This window comes from Benincasa hispida, chromosome 9 (genome assembly GCF_009727055.1).
Source record: "Benincasa hispida cultivar B227 chromosome 9, ASM972705v1, whole genome shotgun sequence".
In the NCBI taxonomy this organism is placed as follows: Eukaryota; Viridiplantae; Streptophyta; class Magnoliopsida; order Cucurbitales; family Cucurbitaceae; genus Benincasa; species Benincasa hispida.
Window position 1 is genome coordinate 66,005,859 of NC_052357.1, and position 19,256 is coordinate 66,025,114.

Here is a 19,256-nt window from a genome sequence, read left to right on the forward strand (position 1 = left end):
TTTCTCAAATTGAATTTAAAAATGGAAATTAATTTGATTTTTAATTAATTAATTAATTATCAAATATCAAATTAACCACACACTAAATTTAAACATGAATCTTATTGTTGGACTAAAAGGAACGGATGATGGGGTTATTGCACGCAATCATGCGTTGTACATGCTTAAGCTATGTATTTATGCCCATGCGTCGGAGATCATGCGTTGGAATGAAAATGCATTAATCCAGTATGCAATGATCATGCATTCCTATCACAAGTTTTCTTGCCTTCTCGCCAAGTATAACGAAAACGCAAGTTTCTCGGGTAATCCAAGGTCGAACACAAGACTTGTCACTCAATAGTGCTTGTGAAGCAATGCGTTTGAGGCGAAGAATAAAAGTAAAAAGAAGTTTAATGGAAATACACACTACTCCTACTCCTAACTAAACAGATTGTGCAATAGGAGACTTGCAATGAGAATTGGTAGATACACAACAACCGTTAATGCATAGTAATGTTTATTATCTTAAATCGCTCAAATAATCCCAGCTCGTCACACTAACGCATTGCACACCTCTCGATGGTTAGCCGCATGACTATATTCTATATTGTATGGTTGCATCGAGCATAAGATTGTGTCTATCTCTAGGAACAATGCATACTTTTCATTAGTGCGTTCCATCTCTTACCTTCTCAAGTAGTTAGATGTGGCTAATTAACTTATAGACAAGCATTGCAACAACCCATAGACAAGCATTGCTACAGCCTTTCACCAAGCAAAGAGGATTAACTCACTATACTCGCACAACGCACACCTCTCGGTGGGTTCCTACATGCGTCCTATCTCTAGGCTACATGATTAAGTATGCGATCGCCCTTGATAAATAAACGATGAAGGTAAATGATGATAAAGATAAAGATGATGAAGAAGATGGCATTGAAGGAATCAAGATATGCATTGATTACAAAATGTCTTAATATCTTAAGCTAAAATGTAATATAATACAGAGGTTAGAGGAGAAATGAAAGACTCTGTCAAGGCTGCTGGTGGTGCCATGGATGAATGGTGGAGAAGTCTCTCTCAAGCTCTATCTCCAGCGAAAGCTCCGGTCGTCACTCGGTCTGGTTTGTGGAGATGAAGAATTCTCACTGAAAATCTCGCTCATGCTCTCATCTGTGATCACAAACCTCTGCCTTGAGGCAGAAGTTCGGATGCCTTGAAATGAAGTCCAAGGGGCTATTTATAGAGTTTATACGCCGACAGCTATCATGATTGCGTTATGTCTCACTGTTGCCTTTGTCACGGTATGGGCAATGTCACATCGTCTTATCTTGTTGATACTCCCAAGGTATGCGTTCGAACTTGATTCAGCTGAAGTATCAACGCATTCTACCCATCTTGCGATCGCCCTTCTATTATGGTTGTCACTCCATGGCCACAATCTCCAAGTGATCGCCGCAACTTCCATGCGATGGGCGCATTTGATCACCGCAACTTCCATATGATGGACGCATGCGATCACCGCATGCATTCATCTATGCGATAGCTCGTTTTTCAGTGCATGCATTTGTCTGCGATTGCTTATTTCCAATGCATGCGTTTGATTCATGCGATAGCTACAAAAATAGACACTTTGGCACGGAGTAACGCATAATATTGGGGTTAGTGAGGATTTAGGAGCTAATCAACGCAAAACTCAATTTTTTGCAAATTCTAAGTATTATCACCGTATTTTCTACTTGTTAGCCCTCATAATTCTAAATAAAAGGCTTATAATAACTGGAATTTCTGCCAGTTATTACCTATTCATGTAATTGATATTTAAATCAAAATTTAAATATTATTAACTCTCCAATTTCATTTAATTTCAACAAATTAAACATTAGTTATATCGAATATAATTAAGTAAACCCTAATTTGATTTTGAACTAATTCAAACTCAAAAACCCTAATTTCAATTTGAACATTTTCAAATTGAAATTCAATTTGAACAATTCAGATTGATATCATTCCAAATTCACTCAATTTAATAATTCAAGGTGTTCATGTTTTATGAGCTAGTAGAGAGATCTTATGGACCTACAGATCATGAGCTCCAACGATTATGATTAATTGGCTAATCTCTTTAGAGTGAATTAATCAGTATTCATTAACTATCGAGACACACCACTATAGCTTGATATTTGCACTCTCCTCACTGTAGATATATTTGTATCCACATGATTTAACCATAACTAGTAAGTCGACCCTTCACAGATTGTTCATAATACCGATTGGGTCAATGTATTGTTTTACCCTTGATATTATGTCTTGTTCCTTAAGTTCCAACTAATCCTCTAATGAACAATTAGTTTATGATCCAATCACTAAACCAGATCCTTCTCGAGTCAGTGAGAGGGTGGGGGCCTTTATTCAAGACCTGGATACAGTACTTAAGAGAACAACCTTTCTCCTATCCCTAAATCGGGTAAGCATGAATTCCGTCTTGCACCCTATGTCCCCATCTATCTACTCAGTCTTACCCTTGAAATGGGAGGCTTATTGAGTCAGCGTTGTTGAGCCAATCCCCACCCATGCAAATCTAAGGTAACCCCGAATAAACAGAAGTTCATAGTTAGCTCAGGATTAAGATCGAGTTACCTAGGTCACCTAAGCGAAATAGTCACTCTTAAACAATAAACAGCGTTATAAAGTCAGAGTGACTTTTTTCTTGGTCCGATCTTTATGCAAACTCATTGCATAAGACACCCAACTCCTCATGTCAATACATGAATGAATTTGGATCACTTCGTTTGTAATATCTTTATAACAAATTGTAACAGCTACAGAGTAGGCCGCATCCAATAGTGTTACTAGAATAAAATATCCAACCTTAATCATATACTATAGACCATTTTGGCTATTTATTCGAACTTGATCCATCTCTATGTCTCTACATAAAGTTCAAGTATTCATATAATAGCCATGGATCTTAGTTTATTGGATTTAAACTCTATGAATGCAATTAATAGATTCAATACTTTTATTGAAGAAATGTTGAATAACATCTTTTATTGATAATAGAATATGTTTAATTTTACAAACTGCGAGTTTTAGGACATAAAACCCAACACATCTTATTTTATTTTGTTGTTATCTTTTCAAAAATAACTAAGATAATAATGAAAAAATGAGATATTATATTCACAACTTGGATAAATAGGTAACCTATCAAAATCTTCTAAAATAATGATAACCTAATGATAATAAATCTTTAAATGCTCTGCATTCCATGGGTGAGGGAGAGTCTTCTTCTTTTGATCTGCTAAGGCATAGGTCCAACTATTCCAACAACTTGATATAGACCTTCCTACATTGGCCCAAGTGCTCAAACAACTATATCTTAGGTATTTTGCATCACTTGCCTTAACACCAAATCTCCTTCTTTAAAACTTTGCGTCCTTACTATGGTGTTGTAATATCTAGCAACCCAATTCTTGTATTCAACTACTTGAAGACGTGTTATTTCCCGATGCTCCTCTAATAGGTTTAAGCTCAACCTCATTCAAGATTCATTTTCTTGAGGATCAAACTGTTCTATCCTTGACGAGGGTATTCCAATCTCAACTAGGATCACTGCCTCAACCCCAAAAGAGGGTGAGAATGAAGTTTCCCCTATAGAGGTTCTTGCAGTCGTTCTATATGCCCAAAATACGCTTAATAGTGTTGGATTATACGTCCTAAAACTCACAATTTGTAAACATTAAACATATTCTATTTTTCAATAAAAATGTTATTGAGGTATATTCGGTAAGGTTATTATTGAATATGTAATTTGCACTTGTTAAAACCTAAATCCAATCAACTAACGAACCTCTGGCTATAGCATGAATACTTGAACTTTAAGTGGAGACATAAAAGTATATCAAGTTTGAGTATATTGCCAAAACGGTCCATAAGTATAAGGACAGGGTTGGGTACCTTATCCATATAATTAATAATATAAATAAATATGGTAACCAACTTATCATTTATATTTATAGCCTATAGTTTTAATATTGCATCATATACAATATAAACTATAATTCTTTTTCTCTATTTTATGGCATTTAATATAAATCATATTTATATTAAATTAACAACTATGAATCTCATTCATAGAAAATATATTTGAATCACATTCAAATATTTATTCCTCCAATTAAAATATAATGTATCAAATACATTATATGAATTATATCATATATAATTGAATCAATTTAATTATATCATATATAATTAAATTCCCTCTTATTAATTTGAACCATTCAAATTAACCCAAAAACTGATTCTCAACTAAATCTGCTGAGCTACCAAGGGGCCTTATAGACCTGTAGCTTAAAGCTCCAATGGTACGTGAATAATTAATTAAACTCTTTAATTACATTATCTACCATCCGTTAACTATCGAGCACTCCACTAAAGACCGACAGCTGCACTACAGATATATTTCTTTGTCCATTGGATATAACCAATCAATAGTACAATGACCCTTCACAAATTACTCGTAAGTTCAGTTGGACTAAAGTACCGTTTTGCCCCTGTAGTTACCTCTAACTTCTTAAGTACTACTAATCCCTCTAATGAATAATAGATCATAGTCCCACTATGACTAAACCCTCTCGAGCCAAGAGAGGGTGTGGTGCCACATTGTTCAAGATCCGAAATTAGCCCTTAAGGGAGCAATTTATCTACTTACCTCTGCTTCGGGGAATGAATGAATTTCATCTTGTGTAGTTGAGATCCCAGCTCCCTATTCAAACGAATCCCCAAAATGGTAGGCTTGTTGAGTTGACGATCTGGTCACTCTCACCCATACAAATCAAAGGTCTGCCCTCGTAGATAGGAGTTCACAACTCACTCAGAATTAAGGTCATGTTACCTATGGTCATCCTAATGAAATGAAAATCTCTATTATGAAGACGTTATATAATGAGACTAAACATTTCGTGGTCCAGACTTATACCAACTATTTTGTATAGAATATCCTTGTTCGCATGTCTAATATATGAATGATCAGGATCAGATCATTTGTAGCACTTTACAATAATTGTAACACTTACAAAGCGGACCATACTCGTAGTGTCACTAGGATAAAATACCTAGCCTCATCCATATACTACAGACCATTTAGGTTATCACTTAAACATGATCCACCTGTATGTCTCCACAAAGTCACAACGATAACATTGGATGTTAGTTTATTGGTTTGTGGTTAATGCAACTAAAATATCATATATTTCATAGACAAAGAGAATAAAATATCAAATATTATTAATCACATGCAAGTTTGTTCATACAAAGTTTACAAACTATAGGACCCTACGAGATTTATGGCATCAACCCCAACAATTATAACATTTATAATATAAATTATGCATGGTAATGTTATTAATGCATGCATATCCTATGGTGGGATTTTTCTCTATATAGCATACATTATGACATATATTAAATAAAATAAACCATACATCTAATGCATAATTTAAACATCAATATTTTGGATCGGGATTGACCCCTTATCCATTAATTAAGTTAATATAATTATTATATTAATTTGATTAAATAATAATTATTACAAATAATAATTAAAAACAGGAAAAGTTGCTGCTGACAGTTGGAGGAGCCGAACTGCCTAGACTGCGAACCGCTCATTGAACTTCTCATGTTAGTATGCCTCGAAGCATCACGACGTTATGAGAACTTTTTTTGTTTGCCTCATGTTAGAGTGTTGCGGCGCTATGGTATAGTGTCACGATGTTGTTGTATAGAACACCTTTTATATAGTGTATTATTACTCTGATTTCCTCCGAATTTGGCCCCGAGACCTCCAGATCTTCTCAGAAAAGACTAATAAAAATATAGACTCGGTAGCAAATTAGGCCAAAAAATAATGGGCCCTTACATACCGAATTGTAAATTAACAGCAGAAAACTACATAGACCAATCCAAAACATCCAAAATTTGCAAAACCCACATTCAACAACTATAAATGCAGTGAAACAATACCCACCATAAATCTGAATTTAAATTCTGAAAATAATAAAAATTGGAACTGAAAATGACCGCTTTGATACCAATTGAAGGATGCGTGAATACTCGTGTGAAAGCAGATCATGTCCAAAATTTTATTTTTTTTAGAAAAACGAAATTCAGAGGACAAAAAAAATGTATACATTTAATTCACAGCATGTTACAAGAACAAAAAGAGGAAATTAAGGTTTTCAAAACTTACCCTAGAAGTCACAAAAATCTTCACGTGTTGCTCTCCGATCACAAACTCCTAAAAACGCACAACACTACCAAAAACTAATTGGCTGGAGACCACTAGAAAGAAGCCTCTGTATTCTTTGGGTGAGAATCCACAAGAGGGGTGGGCTTCCTGATAATTTTTTAAGAGGAAAAGGGAGAGTTTTGAAAGGAAGAAAAATGCAGAAAATTCCTAGGACTGGGAGCATTGTATTATTTTGTGTTGAATGGAAGGGAGAAGATGAATATCCTAAATATCCAACCTCTCACTTCCACATTTCTGAGAGAAATAAGGGGAGAGAAGTTATTTCTCGTAACTTTCCCTCCCTTTTATTCAAAATTAAATTAAAACACTAAATTTTAAGTTTAACTAATATATATTTATATAATAACTAACTTACTATATAATATATTGTATTGTATGTTATATCTAATATAATATATAACTTATAGTTTATATTATATCAATATATAATATAACCTATAATTTGATGTTCTCTCATTTAACCTATAGAATTTAATATGAATCAAATTCATATTAAATTTAACCTATAGTTTTTATATGAATCAAATTCATATAATTAATATTTGAATCATATTCACATATTTATTTTCTCTCCAATAATAAAACTTTATATTATAATGTATCAAATACATTTTATTAATTATATCACATATAATTAATTTGTATTAATTATATCATATATAATTAATCCCTCAATTAATTTAAACTATTCAAATTAATCCAAAATTAATTTGATTCTCATTAATCCCAATTGAGCTACCGAGGGGACCTTATGGATCTATAAATTGAAGCTCCAATGGTACTTGATTAATTAATTAAACTCTTTAATTAAATTTACCAACTTCCATTAACTATCAATCACTCCACTAAAGATTGACGGTTGCACTCTTCACACTACAGATATATTCTTGTGTCCATTGGATATAACCAATCAACAATGCGTTGACCCTTCACAAATTGCTCGTAAGTATAGTTAGATCAAAATTACCATTTTGCCCCTATAGTTACATCTAACTTCTTATGTACCATTGATCTCTCTAATGAAAAATAAGTCATAGTCCAACTATGACCAAACTCTAGAGCCAGGAGAGGGTGTGGCACCACATGTTCAAGCCCCAGAATCAGCCTTTAAGAGAACAATTACTCTAACTATAGAGAAAGAGTGAATTCCTTCTTGTGTAGTTGTGTTCCCAGCTACCCAATTAGATGAATCCCTAAAATGGTAGGCATATTGAGTCTGCGATACTGGGCATTCTCACACATGTAAATCAAAGGATCACCTTCATAGGTAGGAGTTCACAACTCACTCAGGATTCAGGTCAAGTCACTTATGGTCATCCTAGTGAAATATAAGTCTCTTCTATCAACGGTGTTATGTAGTGAGACTATACATTTCATGGTCTAGTCTTATACAAACTCTTTGTATAGAACATTCTCGCTCACATGTCTCTACATGAATGATCAAGATCATATCATTTTGTAGCATTTTACAACAATTATAACAACTACAAAGCGGGTTGTATTCTTTGTGTCACTAGGATAAGGTACACAACCTTATCCATTTATTATATATCGTTTAGGTTATCACTTAAACACGATCCACCTATATCCATGAAAGCCTTTGTAAACGAATCAACAACGTTGTGCACCGAAGCTATCTGCGTGACGATCACGTCCCCTCGATGCACAATATCTCATATCAAGTGATACTTTTGCTCTATGTGCCTCCCACGCTTGTGATTCTAGGCTCCCTGGAATTGGCCACAACACCACTATATCACAATAAAGAGTGATGGGCTTTGACATGTCTAGAACTACTTCCGAATTAGTCAAGAATTTCCTGAGCCAGACAACCTCTTTGGCAGCTTCACAAGTCGCTACATACTCTACCTCCATGGTGGAGTCAGCAATACACACTTACTTGATGCTTCTCTATACTACAACCCCTCCTTAAGAGTGAACATTGATCCTGAAGTGGATTTCCTAGAATCTCTATCAATCTGAAAGTCAAAATTTGTGTATCCTATAAGGATCAAACCCTTAAACCCATACACGAGCATATAGTCCTTCGTTCTCCGAAGATACTTGAGAATGGTTTTAACGACAGTCCAATGATCTAATCCTGCAATGAGTGTTTCATATTCTGCTTCATTATCCGATGCTCGAAAGTTGAACCTGAGGGCGTACTCATATCATTCTCCATCAGGAGACACTAACAAAATCTCTACGCCACACCCTTTTCTATTAGAAAACCTGTCAGTGGAAAGAGTCCATTGAAAGTCTAAATCCGTTGAACATAATGAAAATACATAAAGTCTAGTTTTATCTTGGTCAACCTCAACTTCAGTTTTGGCCAGAGTTAGCTCTACTAAGAAATCAGCCATTGTCTGTCCCTTCATTGATGTCCTTGACTTGTAGTGAATATCATGCTCGCTCAGCTCTATTGCCTATTTCATGAGTTGTTATGATGCCTTAGGTTTTTGTAATATTTGCCTCGGAGGGCAGTTAGTTAAAACTTTAATTTTATGTGCTTAAAAATAGGGGTGCAGTCTCCTTGCCGAAATGATTAGCACAAGCACGATCTTCTCTACCTGTGGATATCTAGTTTTAGCCCCCAACACTGCCTTACTTGTATAATAAATTGGGTGTTGATGGTCATTCTCTTCCTTTACCAAGGCAGAGCATACGACAGTATCATATGCTGCTAAATGAAGCAACGATGCATCCCTTGGAATAGGTTTAGAAAGGAGTGGAACTATACCTAAGTATATTTTCAACCCTGAAAATGCTTTCACATTCTTCTGTCCACTCGAATTAGGATCCCTTCTTTAAAATCTTGAAAAAGGGCATACATCTATTAGTTGCCTATTGACAAACCTACTTAACATTGTGACTTTACCTGATTAAATGTCCGTCTCTTTTGCTTCACTGTTTGAATTCTCTATCCACATTAAGGTGATGTACTATCACACTAGGATCAATCCCACATATCCTCATGTGACCAAGAAAATACATCTACATTTTCTCTAAGAAATCTGATTAGACTCTCTCTTTGCTTTGCTTCCATTTTACTTCCGATGTTTACCCTTCTATCCTCTGATGTTAAAGGAATCGACTCCAATTCTTTTATCGATTGGCTTCCTTGGTTGACCTCAGCCTCAGCTCTTCCCCTCAGCTAAGAAACTGATCATTCTTCTCTTTTTTTACAAAATTGGAAAACTTTTTGGATTCGGTCTCGTGTTTCTTGAAAATCCTAAGGTCACCCTCGACCTCAGCTTCAGCCTCTTCCCGTCAGCCATGTAACTGATTGTTCCCTTCTTTTTCTGTAAATTGGTAATCCTTATTCAGTCTTTCCTTCCTTGAAAACCCTAGGGTCCAACTCAGCCTTGACCAAACAAACCTGTTATGCTTCCACTTTGCTCGATCCACCTTCTTCCTTGCATGTTGCTTCAATTTATGTCTCCGTAATCTTTGATTCTTCTAACTTTGGGTTTTAGGGATCTAATTCAGTCATTCCTTTTCCCAGGGCTCCATTTGTCTCCTCAAGACAACCTTTATGTGGCTGAGGCCGAGGAGACACTTCACCTTACATCCATCGCGAGTGATGATCTTGACTTGAACTTTCTCTGCCTTGACCGATACTTGTCATTCTTCTGCTCATCCTCAAGGAATTCAACGGCAATTTTGGTGTTAATTCCCTTTTTCTTCTTCCCCACAGATGGCACCAACTGTTGATGCCAAATTGTGACCAAGGGAGAACGCACCTAATCTTCATGTGGCACCAACGGTAAATTTGTATTTTAGGGAAGAACGCATCCTGCAAGATGAAAGAACTGCACACTGATATGGTGCTTTCCACACAGGCTTCGATGCCTAATTTAAAAAATGAATGTGTAACAAGTAGAGAGTTTGAGCATTAGAATGGACTTACTTCCCTTGGAGCTACCTTGATGTTTTTATAAGTATAGTTGACCTAAAACCCTTCCCTTTAGGGTTTCTGAGTTCCTTTATGTTTTCCTTTTAACTCCTTGGGCTTAGGCCTACGAGGGGCATGCCATGTATGGCAATTTGTTGGGGTCGGCCTCGACCTAGGGCTAGACCTAGGTTGGGCACTTTACTTTGCTTACAATGGTCACTTGGGCAAGGACATGCATGAGATGCCTTACAAGACATGTGGTAAGGCTCAGCCTCGCATACTAGCTTGGTTCTAAGTTATCACTCTTGACTCGAATCATACTATCTTTTCGACTTTATTGCTCAAGTTCTCGTCAAATGTCGTCCATGCTCTTTGGTCCAAAATCACCTATAACAATCCCTATTCCCTAATAACAAGTGCCTAAAAAACTTTTTGAACTTTCATTTTTGTGTTTATGTATTGAACTTAAAAATGTTTTGTAAATAATTGATTTATTGGACACAAATTAAAAGAACAACGACCTATTAAATATAAAACTTGAAATTTTGAAGAATGTAAAGAATTTATCACGTACTTGTTGAGTTCATGAACTATTAAACACAATTTTAAAACTTTACCTATCAAACTTATAGTTATCAAATCACTATGAAACGGGTCCAAATAAATCATTTTCTAACCTGACTTCATTTGGGCTACCTTCTCCATAGGTTGCAACTGCTTCGGCAACCTTTGCTATGATGTTTTCCTCATCAATGTCAGTCGTGGAATACTACCTTCTGAACCAGTTTCCAGTGCCATATGGTAATTATAAATTTATAATTATGGGAAAAATCCATTTCCATGCTTACAGGTGGGAAGAAATGTTAAATTTGTAAATTTGGTTTGAAATTTAGAGGTTAGTTTCTATGGTTTATAATTAGATTTTAGTCTATATAATTTAACAAAACCTTCATAGATAGTTCATGTTGTATGGACTATATTTTTTAGGATTTTATCAAACAATAAAGATTCTTTATGAGGTTTTATTAAATTATACAAATTAAATTTTAACTTTCTTTAAATTATAGGACCTAATTTATAATATAATCAGGAAAAAACAAGTGACCTTTTACTTTAATCTTCTAATCTTATCAAATTGATTTTTTTTCGTCCATATCAAGTTTGACTTTAGATTGAATGAGTACTACAAATTTTACCTGATGCTGGAATAGAGGGCTGTAAATTATCATTTTGTGCTACAAAATTTATGAAGCTCTGAAAAAGATGTTACTAGAATCGAATTTATATTCAAATGTACAAATCTAAAAGATTTATTTTATATCCAATCTGGTTGAACTTTAATTTTCATTGAAACTAGTGGATATTAAGTTGTTTTTGTGTGTGTGTTTTTTTAAATAAAATAAAAAGATATTATGGAAAATGGAGGGAAATGTAGGAACAATTTTGTTTTAGATTTTGTTGTGTGTATTTTTTTTTTTAAATACTACTTTTCTATCTATACTTTGGATTGGTATATTTTGAAAGTGTTCACTTTGGTCCTTGTATTTTCAATTTTAATTTATGTTGGTCTTGTATTATCAAAATATTCATCCTTGTAATTTAAAAAATATCATCTTGATCCTTTTATTTTCATTTTCATTCCATTTATTAACAATTAAATTGGATACTTTTTGAGAGTTTGGATCAAAATGAATCGAAATTAAAAATACAAGGACTAAAATAAATATTTTGAAACTACGGGATCAAAATGAACCAAAACACAAAATATAAGTCTTCAAGAAGTATTTAAATATTTTTTTTCATCTAAAAAATATTGTGTAAATTGAGATAAATATTGGAAAATTTTACAGCGGTATATTTGGCGGCGGTGGCGATGATAGCGGCGTATTGTGGACAGCATATTGTGAGGAAAGTTATTGCGTTGCTTGGAAGAGCTTCCATCATTATTTTCGTTCTTGCATTCACTGTGTTCATAAGTTCTCTCACACTTGGTAAGTTCGCCAACCATTTTCTCATAACATTTCTTTTTTTAAAATTTTGTTTAAATTACAAAATAGTTTTTAATTTATTATTATTTTTTTTTTTTTTTGTAAGTTTGAGACCTATATACAAAATTAATCAATCCATTTCTTTTAAAAGAACCAATCTTTTAATTGAATTTGAGAAATTCTTGAATATTAAAAAATGTTAAATAGATCCAAAATTAATTAGTTACAAATTACAAAATTGAAAATCTCAAAATATATTGAGATATCATTGAAAATTTTGAAGATATATTAAGATGTATTTAAAAAATGTCGAAGAAATAAAGGATCACTCTTGAGTGTCAAATATTAAATCTATAATTTAACCTCAATTTTTTTAATAAAATATTCATTTGAGATGCTTTCAAATAATAATAATAATAATCATAACTTGACATTAAAATTATCTATAATTTTTAATTGTCTTTCAAAATAAACTACTAGTAGACATAAACTTTGTTAGGCTGGTATTGACAGTTTTATAGAGTTCACTTAAAAATAAGAAAAATAATAATAATTCTCACTTATTTGTCTTCGCTTTTGCAAGGTGGAGTGGGAATATCAAAGTCGATTCAACGACTTCAACGAAATGAATATATGGGATTTGAGGATTTGTGTCGAGTTAGTGGTTAGACGAGAGAGATTAATTTCTAAGACCATTCTGTTATTGGTTAGACAAGAGAGATTAATTTCTAATCTTTTTGTTTGAAGATTCAAACTTTGCCGTTTCATCGAGGTTAGGATATCTTTTACTAATTAACTTCTGGTTGTGCTAAGATTGACGTCTCGATTTGTTTTCCTATTAATATATCATTCCCTTTTAATGTTTCAATTTTTTTTTTTTTATGTTTAGTCCAGTTTAATTTCAATGATCGATCATATATCAATTTGAACATAGTTTAACTATCTTAGCTCAACCTATCCAAAGGGACGATATGGTTTAGATCTTCTAGCATATTCCAAATACTATAATTTTGTCGAAGAAACTGGCACAAAAGGAAGAGAGATAACCTTGGAAGAAAGAAACTTTTATTATGAAAGTACAAGGTTGGACACTTTTGAGAGAATACTTTTTCATTCTCTTAAGACATACTTACTCACTTTTCACTCTAGGTTTCTCTATAACTCTCATGCTCTTCTTTCTTCCTCTCTTTGCTTGCTTTACAAGTGAGGGCACAACTACTATTTATAGGCATGAGTTCCTCCCAAGTAAAAGGATCTCTTTAGATTATTCTTGGATTTTAAATATCTAGATATTTCATGGTTTATTCTTATCTAGAGGAATTCCCTAGAATTCATTAACCTAAAGAAAACATAGGATATTTCTAGACTTTTCTTTGAGATATTTGTTTACCTACTTCAACATAATTCTAGAGAAATCTATTTTACATATTTATGTCATATGGTAGATACTTCAAAAACCTTCTAGAATAGTTAGTGTTGTCTTCTACTTCAACAAATTTTTCATATCAACTAAGTGATTAGATGTTTGAATCCATCCACTCTCCATATATAATATATGAAGCAAGAGAACTGTGAATGTATACTAAGTCATGTGAATACTAAGTCTCTTGTATACTAGGTCTCCCTTGGAGAGTCTTTAGGCTTTGGTTAATTTAGTTAGGCTCTATATTTAAGGTGTTAATACAGTATTTATACCCATGTACAGTTCCTTGTAAACACGCACTTGATAAATACATCTTATACATGGTAGTAGAGCCTTGCTAGCTGGTCTCTTCTTCCTCTTGTTCTTTGTCATTGCTATCGTCCGGTCATCGACCGACCATCCAGAAACCCTCTCTGACGTGAAGAAGAACCACCTAGATCCCCTGTCCAAAGCCACTGTGAAAAACTCGATCATCGATCCCCACTGTGAAAAAATCGATCCTCGATCCCCACTATGCAGAACTCGACCCCCTGATCCCCGATCCAAAACTCAATCCTCGATCGAACTCGAGCCCTGATTCTTAGTCCAGAACTCGACCCCCGATCCCTGATCCAAAACTCAATCCTTAATCAAACTTAATCCCCGATTCCCGGTCCAAAACCCGACCCCTGATCCCTAGTTTAAAACTCGATCCTCAATCCCTTGATCCCAGAACTCGATCCCTGATTCCCAAAACTTGATCCTTGATCCCTACAGCTAAGCCACTTAGCCATGAACTCAATCCCTGATTCCCGAGAACTCAACCCTTGATCCCTTTAGCCAACCCGCCAACCTACCAAGTCTCTCTTGTTGTCCCTGGTTTTCTTCTCCTTCCAAGTTGCCTAACCACATGGAAAAGGATCATGTATTTTATCCCATTAGTACTATTTTTGATGGGATAAATTACATTACTTGGGCCCATCAAATGAAGAGTATCCTAATCAGGCGTAAATTATGGCGAATAATCACTGGTGATATTCCTCAGCCAGTCAAGATATCCACTGAGGAAGATACTAGATTTGTTGAACGACTAGAAGATTGGGATAGCAAAAACCATCAAATCATCACTTGGATCGAAAATACATCTATATTAGCCATTCATGTTCAGTTTGATGTGTTTGATGATGCCAACAGTTTGTGGGATTTCCTATCTATCCGATTTCAGTCCATTGGCTTAGCTCACTACTATCAACTGCACAACACTCGGATTAATCTTACTCAGGAGACGAGGCAATCTGTTAATGACTACTTGACTACACTTCAATCAGTCTAGACACAATTGGATCAAGCCAAAATTAGTCATGATCATTTTCGCCTTATTAAGGTCCTTATGGGACTTTGTCTAGAATATGAGTCGATTCATGCTACTTTGCTCCACCATAGCCCCCTTCCGTCTCTAGATGCAACAATTCAGGAAATTCTATTTGAAGAAAAACATCTTGGCATCACTTCTTCACAGTAATTGGAGGTTGTACTCGCTAGCACTCATATGTCTGGTACTTCTAGAGCCTCCTTTTGTAAAAACTGTAAGCTCACTGGGCATCAGTTTGCTGACTATCCAAAAGTCAAGTGCAGATACTGTCACAAAAGAGGTCATGTTCTGGACAACTGTCATCAAAACCACCACGACCACCAGGACATACCTCTAAGTCTCGATCTTTTACACCTAATCCTGGCTTTACTCTGCTGTTGCTGCTGCCTCTTCTGCTGCCTCTAAACCTTCCCTGTCTAGTTTTCAAATGAGTGACTTACAAGACCTGCTAAAATAGGTGATTTCATCCAATACCTCTGTGCTTGCGATCTCCCAAGTAATAGATGGAATTTTTATTCTGCTTATTGCAACCATATGACGTTTGATTTTTCTCTTCTGTTTGCACCTACTCCTGTCAAATCGCTTCCTTCCATTTATGTTGCTGATGGTAATTGCATGACCATATCCCATGTTGGCTCCGTTGACACCTCCCTATTACAGCTTTCCAATACTTATTGTGTTCCAAATATGTCTTTTAATCTTGTCTCTATCGGGCAATGGTGTGACCTTGGTTTAACTGTGTCCTTTTCTTCTACTGGGTGTCAGTTTCAAGATCCGCAGTCGGGACAAACGTGGGAAGATCGTTTGAGCTCACATCTCTTCGACTTCCTGTTTGTTCTCTTTCTGCCCCTGTCACCGACTCTGCTATCTATCAGTGGCACTTTCGTCTCAATCATGCTTCTTCCAAAAAACTCCATTTAATCTCTAGTCATAATTTGAATCATGTCTCCAAATTTGTATCTTTTGACTATTTGAATTGCAAACTTGCAAAACAACCCGCATTGTCTTTTTCTCAGTCTAATTCTATAAGCGATAATCCTTTTGACATAATTCACTCTGATATTTGGGGACCCACTCCTATTTTCATTGTCAATGGGTATCGCTACTTTGTTTTATTCATTGATGATTACTCTCGGTTTACTTGGATATATTTCCTTAAAAACTACTCTTCCTTGTCTCAAATATATATTTATTTTGCTAACATGGTTCACAGTCAGTTTTCTTGCCCAATCAAAGATCTGCGTACAGATAACGCCTTAGAATATAAGGACTCCAGGCTCATTTCCTTTCTCACCTAGCAAGACACTCTTGTTCAACACTCTTTGTAACATCCCACATCTTTTTTATTTATTAATAATGTAATTTTCAGTAACTTTATTAATTGAAAATTCAGTAATTGTCCTTAGTTGGAGGGCATGTTTGGAATTTTGGATTTGAAGTATAAGTGCGAGAATTTAAGTGTTGGCGTGAAAATTATTCAAAATAATTCAATTTTGAAAATTATGGCAGGAATTATTTTCTTTGAAAAGGAAAGGAGTTAAATAGTATAAAGTGGAATAAGGAAATAATTTAATTATAATTATACTATTTTCCTTTTTATTATTATTATTATTATTATTTTAAAATAAAAAGAAAACCCCATCTCCCTCCTCACACAACGGCTCCTCTTCTTCCTAGAAATTTTTCCTCCTGTCTTCACGAGCCGCCTCCCCTCATTGCCCAAACCCACCGCAACCGCCGCCAGCCCTCCCTCACTTCATCAAATCGTCGCGCCTCCCTCACTGCCAGATTCCGTCGCCGCACGAGCCAAGCCAGTCGCCCACGCTGCCGCCGCTTCAGCCCCTGACTGTCGCACACCGTCACCGTCTCCCAACAGCTTGAGCCACTACCGCCTCCAGCCGGTTTCTCTACCGTCCATCGCCGCGCTGCCTATCTTCTGCTGCGTGGGTCTTCATCGGACTCTTAAATTTTGGTAAGATCTATTTTGTGGTTGGGTTTCTTGAAAGATTTTGGATGCCCACTAAGTTGGATTAAGGATTTAATTAGTCGCCTTATTTAATTTCAGATTTGAACTTGGGAAATCACAGCAGCGACTGTCCAGCGGATTCAAGATCGTTCGGCAAGAGTGTTGGTAAGAGTTTTGGTCCTTATCATTGGTTTGTGGGCACGCTTCGATTACTGAATTAAGTTTGACTTAACCCTTGTATATTTAAGGTTCCAAGTCGTCATCCATTGGGAATTAAAACCTGTTAGCAGGAGATTTTTGGAGTCGAAATCTTGGGAGTGGTTGTTGATCAAGTTCTTTGGGTAAGTTTTGGGTATTGTGGTTTTGAATATGAGATTTTGCAATTATTGTTGGACTGAAATTTAATGGTTGTATTCGTATGTTAGGGTCATTACTTCAAACCGCAGTCATCATTTGGTTGTCTGAGTTTATCTGTGGAATTTCGATTAAGATAAGTAATTTTACAACTAGAACTGCCCACGGGCCAGGCTTTAGTTGTATGTTAGCATGATGAGTGTATGTTATGGCGAATGTTAGCATGACGACTGATAGTATGATCTGAACCAAAGTATGTTCTGGCACGAGATCTGAATTGTTTAAATATACACATAGATACTTGAATGTTAGTATGAGATGGTATGTGTTTCCATATGATTGTATCTAAGCTATTGATGTTGAGTCATACATGTATGTTGTAGAACTATGATGTTAATGTATACTCAAATGTTGTAGAATATGATGTTGAGATATATGTACATGTGGTAGAGTCATGGTATCGAGGATTATATGTATGTCATAGATTCGTACGGTGGTGATTTTGGATGTTGAGATCGTGTGGCTGTCCTTACTGATTAGTTAGATGCCCCTTTAGATTTTGTGTTTCCTTCGGGATTCACCAGTTTGTGTTTCTTTTGGGATTCATCAGTTTATGATTCCTTTGGGATTCACCAGTTTGTGTTTCCTTCGGGATTCACCAATTTGTGTCTCCTTCAGGATTCACCAAAGGTAGGGAGCATGCTTAACTACAGTAAGATAGGACTCAGTCTTCTTCTTGTTTCATGTGTATATGTGCCATAGGTGGGTATCTAGATGACATAGATGCCCAGCCTGACCCCAGTAGTGGGGTTACTTACTGAGTATTTTATACTCATTCTTTCTCATGTTGTTATTTCAGGTAAGGGTAGAGATGCACCGGTGATGGATAAGCGGAATCCGTGATCGAGCCACTGGGACTAGTTTTTACGCTTCTGCATAAAGAGATTTAAAGTTTTTTTCATATTTCCCTTAATGTTAGTTTTGATGTTCGAACATGTTAGTAAGAATTGTTTTTCATATTTATTTATTAACCTTTATGATTTATGGGTACCCTAATTTTGTTTTTGACGTTTGAATTTAATAAAGGGCTTTTGAACTTCCTTATCTATTTAGCATTTATTTCAACATAAAGGAGTGTCGTTTTAAGTGCCATGCATGCATATATTTTAGTAACAGTCTAACTTAAGTCCTAGGGGGTCGAGTCGTTACACTCTTGTCCTCATACCTCTCAACAGATTGGGCGAGCAGAGTGGAAACATCGTCACATCCTAAACTTCGTCTGGGCCCAACTCCTGTCTACCTCCAGTCCTACAAAGTTTTGGGATGAAGCCGCTCTTACCTCTGTCTACATAATCAATCATCTTCCTTCAATTGTTCTTCAAAATGTTTTTCTTTTGAATGCTTATATGGTACTTCTCTTGATTACTCTAACATCAAGGTCTTTGGTTGTGCATGTTTTGTACTTCTTCACCCTCATGAGCATACCAAATTAAAACCACGTGCCCGTCTCTGTTGCTTTATTGGCTATGGAACTGAACACAAAGATTTTCTTGTCTGGACTCTCTCTCTAACAGATTGTGCATCCCCCGCCATGCCACTTTTTGGGAGCACACTATGTTCTCTAATCTCTCAACCTTTCATGATTCTCTCTTGAGTCCTTTTCCCTATGATTCTAATAGTCCGTTTGATCTTTTCCCTTCTTCTGCATCTTCTGATGATTCTGAGCTTGAATAGTCTGTGCTTGTCTCTGTTGACCTTGATCAGCCGTCTGACCCACCTGTGGAATTTGGACCTGTTTATGACCCTGCCTCTTTTGTTTGATGCTCCACTAGGGTAAGCGTACCTTCTACTCACCTTCGAGATTTTCACTGTTTTTCTACTATCAGTTACTTGGTTGAACCTACCTCCTTTCCTGAAGCAAATACTAATCCTCTAGGGTAGCAAGCTATGAAAGAAGAACTTCAGGCTCTCGATAAAATGCACA

The 19,256-nt window shown here is 35.6% G+C and overlaps 1 protein-coding gene across 4 annotated transcripts in view; it reads left to right on the forward strand.

Annotated features, from left to right (window-relative positions):
* Window positions 1-18,284, forward strand: part of LOC120085884 (sulfite exporter TauE/SafE family protein 3-like) — a 42,327-nt gene extending 24,043 nt beyond the window's left edge. For 2 of the 4 annotated variants that reach the window (XM_039042147.1, XM_039042145.1), the window contains 3 exons: window positions 10,898-10,991; window positions 12,041-12,181; window positions 12,762-13,046. In XM_039042147.1, coding sequence (XP_038898075.1) covers window positions 10,898-10,991; window positions 12,041-12,181; window positions 12,762-12,847 — 321 coding nt within the window. In that variant the 3' untranslated portion in view covers window positions 12,848-13,046. Of the gene's footprint in view, window positions 1-5,598; window positions 5,668-10,897; window positions 10,992-12,040; window positions 12,182-12,761; window positions 13,047-18,131 lie in introns of those variants that run through there. The other 2 variants (XR_005484066.1, XR_005484067.1) reach the window with 2 other exon arrangements.
* The last annotated feature ends 972 nt before the right edge of the window (window positions 18,285-19,256 follow it).